Source organism: Engraulis encrasicolus, chromosome 10 (assembly GCF_034702125.1).
Source record: "Engraulis encrasicolus isolate BLACKSEA-1 chromosome 10, IST_EnEncr_1.0, whole genome shotgun sequence".
NCBI lineage: Eukaryota > Metazoa > Chordata > Actinopteri > Clupeiformes > Engraulidae > Engraulis > Engraulis encrasicolus.
In genome coordinates, this window is record NC_085866.1 from 31,139,743 (window position 1) to 31,153,380 (window position 13,638).

Consider the following 13,638-nt stretch of genomic DNA (forward strand, 5'->3'; position numbering starts at 1 on the left):
CACACACACACACACACACACACTCACACACACACACACACACACACACACTCACACACACACACACACACACACACACACACACACACACAACTAACCTACTCATACATGAATTTACAACTCTTTCTCTGACACATTCATCCATAGCATACACACAGACAATACACACTCACACATGCGCATATTGTATGCTACCTATGATGTCCTTGTTTGTCACTCTGATTGCTTTGTATAAAATCATCTGCTCAATGTAATGTGATGGTTAAAACATTTAAGACATAGTGTGTAATATCCATTATTGCCATGCAATGATATTCTATGTAATTGTATGATAGCTCAGTATTACAGGCAAAAATAGACATGAATAGGTAAAATATGAAGTAAGATGCAGTCTTCTAGATTATGATCTGTGCAGCTCTGCTTATGTTGCTGCTCAGCTGAGGTAGTCTCTACTCCACTCTGAGTCATCCTCAGAGAGCAAACTGCATCTTGCCAAAAGAGTTCAATTATAAGCAAATGTGGAGCTTGAGACCATAGGTGACTAATGTTGGTATTAAATGGATGTAATCTAGTGGAGCTGACTGAAAGAACATGAGCTGTGATCTATTGCATAGACTTTACGGATATGACGCCAGGGCCGCTGACAGCTTTTACCCGGCCCCTGGGCAAGATCATATGAATGGGCCCCCCATCCAATACATACTGTACCATGTAATGAAAACCCAAAACTGGGCCCCTACTCCCCATGGGCCTGGGACAACTGACCCCTTTGTCCCCCTATGTCAGCTTCCCTGATGACGCAAATGATGATGATAAGAATCATCAATAGTATAGGCCAAGTGTCTGTAAGCCTACAAGTGTTTGCATCTCCCTGCATCTCCCTACTTGTCATGTGATTTCTGCATTATTTCCTGCCAAAAGCTCCATAAATCCCTGGGTGAGAAGATCATTTTAAGGAGCCGTTTATATGATAACGATTGATGACACAATATTTTTTATCAAAAGTGCCTTTTGTTTACACGGCGATCCCGCCATCGGAGCTTGAGGACGCAAAAATCTGAAGACTCCTTCCAGAGTGTAGATTTTTGAAGACGACCCAGGTTGCATCTCCGTGTAAACGGCTAAACTGTCTAATTAGAGTGTCTGGGCTTGCTTCTATCACCCCACAACACAGCATTCTGGAATGCATCCAATCGAATATCACATACTCTTGCGTCTTCATATAAACAAAGATTTTCCCCTGAGAATGCTCGTCTAAACACGAATGGAAAAATGTAAGATGAGACGCCACTTTTGCGTCTTCTCTTTTCATCATCACCGTATAAACATACCCTAAATGGCCTAGCAGATGTTTAATCTGTCTAATTTGACCCCTGTTGCATTGTGGGTGAATTGATTTCTGTTGGGACAGCCTGTTGCCATGAAACATACAGCCTCAAGATGATGATCAGAAACATGAAGCTGTGAATTTCTTCCTCTGAATGCTTTTTATTATACTGTATATTATATTTTTTGTTAGGACCAAATGCTCGGCTCCGTACTGTTACACTGGGTACCCAGATTTGTTTTGTGTCCATTCCCCGATCCGTCCCGATCTCTCCCCCCATGTCTCAATCCACGCACTTATGCACTTCGGGCACTGTGTTTCAGTGCCTAGGGCGCTCACGCTGACAATTTCAGTGCACTGAAAGCGCCAGGATGATCCCCTAACCGCAGAAATACACCAGCGGCGATCTGAGCGAGTCGCGCGACGGAAGTAATTGACTTTGTATTGAGTCGAGAGACAAAAGCGATTCTGGAGACTAGAGCGATTTGCGCGACCAGCGCGACAATTTGAAGTTGAAATCTTTTCAACTTTCTATGACGCGGTTCGGCGACAAGCCGCGACAGCCAATGACTGTATAGAGGTCAGTGACCACAGCCAATGGGGATGCTTGAATGCTTTGCCTTCTGCCTGTACGGACATACTCTAGTCTCCTCAATCTCTCGTATCGCTTGCTGCTACACTCTGTCGCTTGAGTCGCGTCGCCGCTGGTGTATCTCTGCGGTAACAATGGCGGAAAACGAAGTGCTTAAGTGATAGACACTGCATGCACTAAATGGCCGCCATGTTGACAATGAAACGGAGGAAATGTGGCGTTAAGTTCAGTTGAAGAGTTTGGTCAACAGTCTCCTAATTTTGTAAGTAATGTTGCAGATACACCAACCTTTTCATTTCAATCCAGGTATTGTATGTGTGATTGTTGACCTTTAGGGTGAAGGTCCAGGAAATGTAAATACAAGCACAAGACGCTGTGCATTGTAAACAGTAGCCAACCGATATTTTGGCGAGCTAATGCCATGCTCAGCCGTCACTTCCATCAAGTTTTCCATGACACTATGCATTGAAAACCTCAGTGCACTGACACAAGTGCGTGGATTGAGACATAGCTTCTCTTACTCACTTCCTGTGTCCCCTCACAGTGCTGTCGTTTGAGTGTTTCAGTCTGAATGGCCATATTGTGGTGGTGGTGGAATTCCATGTCTTACACAACTGATATCCATTGGGATGTGTAATAAGTATAGGAGGAGTATGGTTCTGAGTCAAAGGGAGTGGATGTCCACAGTCGTAGAAAATTGAGGATTATTGCAAAACCTCCTATTGTGCAATGTCTTTGGAGACAGAAAAGTTTGAATCTTTTTGAGATGTACTGTAGCTGACATTGGAGATGAAACAACACAACAACACTTATTTTTATACACATTTGTTTAAATCCTACTTTAAGTTTGAGTGTTCATTATGGAAATTTGTGATGGGCGCACACAAATATGACAAGACGGTCTACATTCCATATTCACACACCACGTGGAACCCTTGCAATTTTTTTTACTTTTTTATTTGGCTACAATAAGGCCCATTATGTATTGTAAACAATACATGTACAGCCACTTTGGTACAGTTTGCATTCCAATATGCAGACTTGCGTCCTCCACTTGTGCTTGTGGCCTTGTACGAGGAAGTAATACGTTGTGATGACATCACCAACAACATCATTGTATTTCAATATCTCGCAAAAGCACAAGTGGAGGAAGGGAGTTCACATATTGGAACGCACCCCAAGATACTGGTTTCAGAGCTAACAGCTAACTCTCTGTCCCTCTGCTGTCCAGTCTCAACGGCAGGAATGCACTGGACTTGATTTGCATGTAAACAGTCTGAATTCAACCGGATCACATTGCACTCTCGATTTAAAGGTGGCAAACATAAACAAAAACTGTGCAAAATAGTAAGAAAAATGTCTGCACACTTACAGTGTAAATCCTATTTTAAAAAGAGCACAAAGAGGATTTAAGTGTGCAGATATTTTTCTAAAATTCAAAAAGAGGCCCTGCGCCTTTCAATGTGGCTTTAGTTATGTGGTGGTGCGTTGGCTTGAAATATTGAGTAATGCAAAGTCAGAGAGTCTGGAGCTCGCACTCAAAAAAGACTTGAAAAGAGATGCCCAAATAAAGTGGGTTTTTAATGATCTCACAATATGCCGTGCAGTATTTACAAAGGTGCAAACGTTGTTTTTGCCTTGCTGAATCATGATTTTTTAAAATATAGACACAGCATGATACAAAAGTCAAATCTGTTTTGCTGTGATTATGATTGAGCACATGATCTACTGTTTTTTAAACTATTGTTAATCACTGTCATCTCTCCATACAGCAACTGAATCGCCCATCATTGAATACGTGTCCTGATTGGCTATTCGTAACTGATTGCCTCCTGACTTCTGATGTCACTTCCTTTTTAAACCTCTGTGAATGTTTGTTCTGGTTTTTTTGCACTGAGGATGGGATCACCCGAAACGTTTGCACCTTTGTAAATACTGCACGGCATATTGTGAGATCATTAAAAACCCACTTTATTTGGGCATCTCTTTTCAAGTCTTTTTTGAGTGCGAGCTCCAGACTCTCTGACTTTGCATTACAGATATTTTTCTATCCATGTAAACAGTCTGAAACATGAAGCTTTTCGTCAACATCTGTTTCACATCTGCTGTCTTGTAAAGCAGTCTGTTGTTTCATGGTCACGTTATGGAGATATGGAGATTTCATCATCGTGACCTGTGATGGGATTTTCAAGACGTGCATCACGCATAGAGCTCTCAGGAAACAGTGACCCCTTGTGTGTGTGTGTGTGTGTGTGTGTGTGTGTGTGTGTGTGTGTGTGTGTGTGTGTGTGTGTGTGTGTGTGTGTGTGTGTGTGTGTGTGTGTGTGTGTGTGTGTGTGAGAGAGAGAGAGAGAGAGAGAAAGAGGTGTTTATTTTGGTGATGAAAGAATTTTGGAACTATGATTTTCTCCTAACAGGAAATGCCTGAAATATTCTCAGTGTTTTGTTGGTCTCAATAGGGACATCTTTATTACAGAACTGTTGTATCAACTGTTGCTCAACTACTATCATAGTCTTTTTGCTGTATCCCAACTCAAACATTTCACTGTTTTATTTGTATCCCAGTGCAGTTTGTGACTGATGGACACCAGGCTGTGTTCACCATTAAAGTTCGCCACGGTCTCACCCCGAAGCTGTACAACCCAGGACCCAAAGGAGGTGAGACAAGTCCTTGTTGGAGAGGAGTCCTGATTAAAACATTATATTTTATATTATATGATATTATGTCCCATGGAAATGTTCCCACGAATGCCATTGGCCTCGTTTACATGAGACATTTAATGCAGAATTAGCTCAATTTCATTCTGAATAAACCTTAATTCCGCTTTGATAGCGTCATGTAAATTGTAAACACTTCACAATTCTGAATTAAATGAAAGTGCAATGTTAACTTGACGGAATGATTTCATTCTGAATAATTAATTCGGAATGAAACATACCATATAAACGTGGCCACTGAATCTGTTCCATTTCCCCCTTGTCTTCAGAATACAACGTGAGTGCTCTTGTCACCATAGCGACCAAGACGTTTCTCCGCTATGACAAGCTGCAGGATTTGATTGACAGCATACGGCAGTTCTACCCTACGATCACCATTGTGGTTGCCGATGACAACGAGCATCCCAAGCCCCTGACTGGTCCTTACATAGAGCATTACATCATGCCCTTTGGGAAGGTCAGTAGTGCTTACTTGTTTACACGTCATAGTCTACTCTCTTGGTGCATAGTTTCTCCAGTGAGACGAGACACTTTGTTGTGTGCTTCTTCATCTTCATTTTAGCCAAAAAATGCCTGCTGAATGCCTGAGCCCTTTTGGCAAAAGGTACCCTCTGCCTATTGAAGCCCAAATATCTCAGCCGAAGCATGTAAAAGCATGACATAAGTTGCATTTAAAAGCTAGGACCCTCATTTTGTATTAGAATGTGTTCATTTTAAGGTCAAACAATGTATACGCAGCATCAAACTAAAATGGGTTAAAACACTTTAGTGTAAGACATTACAGACATTCTTTCATTTTTATACTTTCTTTCTTTAACACATTACAAGTTGGTCATCACCTGTCTGACTATGTCAATCAGGATAGAGGGCGTGTCTTAAAATGTTCAAATGGTCCATTACTTGAAATTATTAATTACTTATTTAGTTAGCAAAACATGGTGACTTTGTCAATGAAAATGAGGACCACAAAGTCATTCACCAATTGATGATGAAACCATCACTGGGGTTGTAGGTGTGCTCTGATGATGGCTCTTTGGTGTTGTGGTCAAAGTCAAAGTCCATGTTTGGGACCCTGGCGGAGACCTGGGTTTGAATCAAAGAATTTAGATTGGATAAGAACTAACACTCGATGGAAAATGTATTGGCCACGGTGTAGTACGGGGGCGTGGCCCGAGGACATGAGTGGATGGAAAAGTAACTCCGGTGCGCAGTCAGTGGGTGCGATGCCATGATGGATAAAAATTGTGACTCCCCAAAATCCGGAAACTCCGTAAAATCAGTCGAAAGAGGCTATCGGGTTGCCAGTGTCCAGTTTGTGGCCAGATTAACTGCAGCTGCCAGTCAGCATTAATTGCGGGGCATAATTTAGAGCATCTGACAAACATTCACAGTGTTCAATGACTGCTCCACACTCCAACCCTGGCGGTAATGGAATTGCAGTTTACCATCATGCCTCCAGTACTGGCCGTAGAAGAAATGTGACTCCCCCAAGCCATACTACGCTGTTATGACGTCAGTAAACCCTCCTATCTTAGCGCTCCTTGGTTTGAATACTGTCATGACGGTGACTTCTCTTCTTCCCCACTACACTCTACCTATGATTGCTAGTGGCCCTGCCAAGGGACATCTGCTTTTCTGCTTGCGTAAGAGTTCACAGTGTTCATTGGAAGCCATCCAAATATGCTATTTTTTACCTCTCCTGTGGTAAGGGGAAGGAGATGTCTTTGTCAGGGATCCTCATTTGGGGATTTAAATAGCTTGAAAATGCTTCGTCCACAGAAAAATAAAGCGCTAGACGCTCGCTAGACAGATTATAGATACGGGATGCACTGAGAGTTCACACCAAAAAATGGCAAAAAACTATACCACAGAAATAACTACAGTTGAGCCATTACAATACATAGTTGCATATTGGTTGTAGACTATTTACGTGTATGAGTAATTCAAGTTCACTGAATGCATGGGTTTGGATTGATGATGGACACAATAGCTTCTATGTTCAGTGGTTCTCGCTGATTTTTTGTCAGCCAAGGTGGGGCGTTTAAAGTATATATTTTTGGACAAAAATCAAAAGACATCGTATACTGCTTACTGTTCTTTTTCTTACTTGTAAGCAGTAAGCAGTGTGCGGTGTCTTTTGAATTTTGTACATTGTTCACCTTCTCCTGCCTCACACCTGCACCTGCATTGCTGAGGGCTTGTGCACAAGGACTCTCTTGAACTTTATATATATTTTTGGCTAAGCAACTTTTACATTTGCAACATAAGATGTTTATCTCTTCAGGGGACCTAGTCAAGGTGGTAGGTGTTTCTTGTCAAGGTGGCCGCCTTAGCAATAAAGTGCCGGGGGAAACCCTGCTGTTCCATTAAGTAGCTCCTGTTTTGCATGATGTCATGTGCCATTCCATTTTCAGATATTCTTTAACAGGCTCTATCAAAAAATTATCTTCAGTGTGAGATTTCTACATTTGACACCACAAATACTATTCTACTAATCTATTGCTATTTTACCACTAATCCTACTTCAAAGTACTTGGTCTTCAGACATTGTGGTCACTGTACTGTACAAAGTAGATGACTATGTTTGATGTCAGATTTCTGTAGTAGTTCTGCAGTTGGCATTCATAATACTTCATATACAAATAGTTCATGGCAGGTGTAGGGTTTGGTGTTCTGGTTTGGTGGTCAGAGTGTTGTTCAGTGGTCTTCAATTCGTTGGGCTGGTTTAATGTTCAGTCTGTTGTGCAAGCCATGAACTACTTAGTTAATAAATACTATATTGGCCCTGCCGTGGCCAACCGGTAGGGCACTTGCCTGCCATGCAGCTGACCCAGATTCGATTCCCAACCGACCTTTGCCGACACCTCCCTGTCTCTCTCCCAATTCACTTCCTGTCCACCTCTCACACTGTCCTATCAAATAAAGTCGAAAAAGACAAAAAAATCTATATACTATAGTGCATTTTAGCCCTCATTGAAAGGAAAGTATGAGAGAGACAGCAGCCGTGGCGCCCCGACTACTAATTTTCTTCAGTCTGCATGGCCTGTCTAGCATTCAGCGTCTGTTGTTCAATGCAACTAACCCTCAGAAAGCCAATCTGCAGTGTTGGTTTTGCATTCAAAGTCTGTTGTTTATAACCGCTAATCTTCCTCAATATACAGGGCTTGGTTTTTATTATCTGTTCAGTGAGTAACAATTGCTAATAATAATCTTCCTCAATCTGCATGTCTTTGTTCTGTGTTCAGCGATTTATAAACTGGCTGCTGAATACCTCCTTCTCCAATCTGCAGGGTTGGTTTGCGGGGCGTAATCTGGCCGTCTCCCAGGTGACCACCAAGTATGTGCTGTGGGTGGACGATGACTTCATCTTCACGGCCAACACCAAGCTGGAGAAGCTCGTAGACGTGCTGGAGACCACCACCATAGACCTGGTACGCAGTCTATATATACATACGTGTGTGTGTGTGTGTGTGTGCGTGTGTGTGTGTGTGTGTGTGTGTGTGTGTGTGTGTGTGTGTGTGTGTGTGTGTGTGTGTGTGTGTGTGTGTGTGTGTGTGTGTGTGTGTGTGTGTCTGTGTCTGTGTCTGTGTGTGTGTGATGATGTTAATAAACAGTTAAAGCAGCCAAGCATTTGATACATGAGCTGCTGTAGCCTCGTGTTTCTAATAGTGTACAGGGGGCGTTGAGAAGGGCGAGGGGGGGGGGGTTCAGGTGCGAATGGGGGGAAATAGTCTATTTCATTTTTTAATACTAAGCCCCCCTAGGGCTCCCCAACACTCCGTGGGGGGTCTGTAGAGCCCCTGTTGAGAAACAGCCCTTTAGGCCCTGCCGTGGCCTAATGGTAGGGCACTGGGTTACTACACCGGCGACCCAGGTTCGATTCGGGCCCGGTTCATTTGCCGAACCTTCCCCGTCATTCTCTCTATCCCCACTCATTTCCTGTCCCTCTGTTACTGTCCTGTCACAATAAAGGCATAAAAAGTCCAAAAATATCTTTAAAAAAGAGAGAGAGAAACAGCACTGAAGATAAAACATATGCTTAATGTAATGTAATGTAATGTATCCTCTTGGAATTCACATCTCCACATGTTTCAGGATTGCAAGGCAGAGTGCTGAGCAAATCTAATGGATGGATTTTTTTTCTTCTTTTTTTCCCTTGTCCATGAGGAGTAATTTGATTTGTGCATATGGACAGACAACACCACATGAGAAAAGCATGAGCTATTCATCTGTGGTTTATGTGTGTGTGTGTGTGTGTGTGTGTGTGTGTGTGTGTGTGTGTGTGTGTGTGTGTGTGTGTGTGTGTGTGTGTGTGTGTGTGTGTGTGTGTGTGTGTGTGTGTGTGTGTGTGTGTGTGTGGTGCGTACATGTGTATGCGCATATGTTTTTGTGTGTGTGTGTGTGTGTGTGCATCTACGTGGGTGTGTGTGTGTGTGTGTGTGTGTGTGTGTGTGTGTGTGTGTGTGTGTGTGTGTGTGTGTGTGTGTGTGTGTGCGCGCGCGTGCATGTCGTGTGTGTGTGTGTGCGTATCGTGTGTGTGTGAGCATGTACAGTACGTGTGTGTGTGGTGTGTGTGTGTGTGCGCGTGCGTGTCCTGTGTGTGTGTGCACTTGTGTTGTACTACTGCCATTGAACAGCTCTGTGATGTCCTCATTCACTCTCCACAAGTCTCAGTGCAGAAAGGAAATCAGTGACAGACAGTAAGTCAGTCAGTCAGTCCATTCCCTCTCTGGCCAGAGCACATTCCAAGCCTCTCTCAAGTGGGAGTGTTGCTGAATGTTAGTGAATGTCCTTTTGTGCTGAATTAGAGACTTGTCTGCTCAAAGTGCTCTCTAATGGGACTTCCCAGATATCGCGCACACACGCGCGCACACACACACACACACACACACACACACACAAGCATGCATGCACGCACGCACGCATGCAAGCACACACACACAAACGCACGCACGCACACACACACTCACATACACACGCATGCACACACAGGCGCACACACACACACACACACACACACACACACACACACACACACACACACACACACACACACACACACACACACACACACACACACACACACACACACACACACACATTCCCTGACAGAGTGCAGATGTGCAGAGCGTTTGTGTCAGTATAAATAGATCATGTTTTTCACTCAACACACATCTGCTTTCTCTTCATGTCTTTATATTCTCTCTTTCTCTCTTCCTCTTTCTATCCCCCCTGCTTACTTTCTCTTCCACTCCTTTTTCCTCTATCTCCATCTTCTCCCCCCCCCCCCTCTCTCTCTCTCTCCCTCTCTGGGTCTGTCTCTCCCTCTCTACTCTCTTCCACTTCCCTCTCTGTTCCTCCTTCTTTCTCTATTTCTCTGTGGCCCCATCTCACTCCATTTCTCTCCCTCTCTCCCTCCCTACTTCCCTCCCATCTATCTTCTTATCCCTGTCTCCCACACCCATTCTTTCTCTCTCTCTCTCTCTCTCTCTCTCTCTCTCTCTCTCTCTCTCTCTCTCTCTCTCTCCCTCTCTCTCTCTCTCTCTCTCTCTCTCTCTCTATCTCTCTACCTCACTAACCCTCTCCCACACCACCCTGTATCGCTCCCTCCACCCCCCTCCCCTTCCTCTGCACCAGGTTGGAGGAGCGGTGCGGGAGGTGACGGGCTACAAGGCCTCCTACCGCCAGACGTTCTCCCTGGAGCAGGGCGGAGAGGAGGGGGACTGCCTGCACATCCGCCGGGGCTACCACCACGCCATCAAGGGCTTCCCCAACTGCGTGGTGGTGGACGGGGTGGTGAACTTCTTCCTGGCGCGCACGGACAAGGTGCAGCAGGTGGGCTTCGACCCACGCCTGGCACGGGTAGCGCACCTGGGTGAGTCATCATCATACTTTGGTGGGTGGATGGTTAAGTGTGTGTGTGTGTGTGTGTGTGTGTGTGTGTGTGTGTGTGTGTGTGTGTGTGTGTGTGTGTGTGTGTGTGTGTGTGTGTGTGTGTGTGTGTGTGTGTGTGTGTGTGCAAATGTGTATACATGTACAGTGCACATAATAAGTACACCCCTGTTGAAAAGTAAGTTACATTTTGAACAATATTCCAATGAGAACAAAAGTTATTTCCAAAACGATCATAGAGTAAGTGTAATACAACATAATTGAGCTTATGACAGAAAAGTAATGTCAATAGTATAACTTAAATTACATATTTGTCCATTTTTGTGAAATTATGCTGGTGCAAAAGTGAGTACACCCCTATGTCAAACTCCCATATAGTCTCTGAGAAGGGGCCATCCTTGCCTTACATTGAATTTTTACATTTTGAGTCTGCACCTGGCTAAACTAGATGTGTGGGAGATTTGAATGAAATCCTATAGAGAATATCATGATCTGCTTCAGTAGTCACAGTACATGTTGACAAGCATATTTCTTTTGGTGAAATTCAGCTTCCTACTGTTGATTGCATCCATACAGCTCCAAACCATTTCAGTCCCACCACCGTGCTTGACTTTAAGCAGGGGGCACTTTTCTTTGTACAAATTGCTTTTTACCAAAAACTACACTCTATAGTAAATGGAGACTAGTTACTCGGTGAAGTTACTTGTGTTGGAAGGAAACTATGGAAGCTTTTTTTTCTTTTACTTGTACTTTTACTTTGGCCACTTCTGACTGTGGTTATGACGTTGTTCTCTGATTGTAGAGAACTAAGACCAAGGCATGGTATTTGTAGAGAAACTAGTGTGTTAGCTGTGAGATTTTTCTGGTTTCATCAGGAAAAAGGTCACAGAATGAATACTGAATAAAATCAGCATTTATTATTACGTTTAGCTGATGTTTTTTATTCAGAGCAAGTCACAGCTATTTTAGGTGCAGGGACAATTCCCCTGAAGCAACGTGGGGTTAGATGACTTGTTCAAGGGTGTTTCAGCCAAGCATGAGGATGCTAGAGAGAGGTTATTTATTATTTCCACTCCACACACACACTACACTCCTGGTATGGATATGGAAAAGCCTGTTGTAATTAATGTGTTCAGACATAACCTCCTTAATAAATTCACTGTTACCAGAATGGCAATGGCCAAGTCATAATGTATTACTAAAGGCTGTGTAATATTGTAGTAGTGTAGTCCTATGCTGCCCTACAAAGCAAAAAGCAGTATCAGTATTGTTGTTGAAAATTATTTTAATGACATATCAAAATATAAATTTAAATAAAATTATTTATCTGCTAAGACTGGTGATTCATATCAATAACTTAATATAGCCCTATAATACACTCTGTTCCACCAGTGAAACACTGTAATCAGTGGTCGAGTCGTAAAATCAAAGCAGGGGGATGGTCAGAGATGGATTCAGAGTATTTGGGGTTCGGGAGTTTCTCCCCTGAGAAAAGATTGAAAAAGTAGTTGTTAAAAGTGCAATTGAAACATAAGAAGGTGATGATATTTGACCATTTTTATGGAGAGGGGATGGCAGAATTGCAGAATTGGGACAAGATGCAATATTGGAAAATGTAACTGTTGAGAACAGTTTGCAGACATGTAATTGTGATGGAGTGACCATCACTAGGGTTGTGGGTGTGTTCTGACTGTCACGCCAACGAGCCTGGCTCTTTGGTGTAACGGTCAGAGCCCCGGTTTACTACTCCAGAAGGTCTGGGTTCGAGTCCCAGCTGGGCAACTCTACTCCCCTTCACTACAAATGGTGTCAGAAGTGGGATGGCTACCGTGAGGCCATCGGAAGCATACCCATTGTGTGTAAGCCGTAATTCCATGTGAGGGACCCCCAGGATTGGTGACCCCAGTGATGGGTGAAGCATTGATGATGGGGCACACTGGATGGGAGAAGCATGATGGGCATTTGCGTGAGGGACACCAGGGTGTGTGAAGGGGAAGGCAGTGTGATGGAGTGACCATCACTAGGATTGTGGATGTGTTCTGAGTGTCACACCAACGTGCCTGGCTCTTTGGTGTAGCGGTCAGAGCCCCAGTTTACTACCCCAGAAGGTCCGGGTTCGAGTCCCGGCTGGGCAACTCTACTCCCCTTCGCTACAGTTAAACTGAATTTCTAGCTCGTAATTTACTGTCTACGTACATTTTTCACGTTCATTTTTAGGGGCCCCGGGTCATCTTAATCCGGCCCTGGATGTGCAAAAAAAGAAGTTTAAAGATGTTCTGTCATTATGCTCTAACAACCAATCGTCTCTGCTCTCCACAGAGTTCTTCATCGACGGCCTTGGCGTTCTGCATGTGGCCTCCTGCGACGACGTTATCGTCAACCACGCCTCCAAGATAAAGCTCCCCTGGGGCCAATCGGAGAGTGACAAGGCCTACTACAAGTTCCGCTATCCGCTCTCGTCCTCGGACACGGCCCAGACCCGCAGCAGCCTGCTCTACTTCAAGAACCGCTTCCAGTGTCTCACTCACAACTGACCTCCACACACACACACACACACACACACACACTCACGGCGCTGTAGTGCCCCCCCCCCTCCCTGCCCCAGTTCTGTTACCCCTCCCTCCTCCACTTTGCCCCGACACGCCCCTGGTACACATACAGTATATACAGCATATGTACAGTATATGCACACACATACTGTGTATGCGTATGTGCACACTCACTCAGAAACACACACACACACATACAAACACACACACACACACACACACACATACACACACACACACACATGCACACACACACACGCACACACAGACACACACACACGCACGCACGCACACACACACACACACACACACACACACACACACACACACACACACACACACGCACACACGCGCGCACACACACACAGACTACTCTCACTCATATGCACTATACGTATGTCCACACACAGCCACCCAGACCCTTCACACCCCAACTTGTATCGACCATGAAACATGGCTCACCCCCTCCTCCACCCCCACCCCCCCTTTACCCCGTGCCTGTGTTGCCAAAGACGTCCATCGCCGTATGTCTTGGGGTGGATGTGGGGCTGGATGTGGGG

The 13,638-nt window shown here is 44.4% G+C and overlaps 1 protein-coding gene across 1 annotated transcript in view; it reads left to right on the forward strand.

Moving 5' to 3' along the window:
• The window catches only part of b4galnt1a (beta-1,4-N-acetyl-galactosaminyl transferase 1a), a 30,752-nt gene extending 17,587 nt beyond the window's left edge, over positions 1 to 13,165 (forward strand). The window contains exons 6-10 of the mRNA XM_063208650.1: positions 4,485 to 4,577; positions 4,907 to 5,094; positions 7,928 to 8,068; positions 10,275 to 10,512; positions 12,849 to 13,165. Of these exons, the coding sequence (XP_063064720.1) occupies positions 4,485 to 4,577; positions 4,907 to 5,094; positions 7,928 to 8,068; positions 10,275 to 10,512; positions 12,849 to 13,063 (875 nt within the window). The 3' untranslated portion in view covers positions 13,064 to 13,165. The remainder of the gene's footprint in view (positions 1 to 4,484; positions 4,578 to 4,906; positions 5,095 to 7,927; positions 8,069 to 10,274; positions 10,513 to 12,848) is intronic.
• Positions 13,166 to 13,638: the final 473 nt, after the last annotated feature.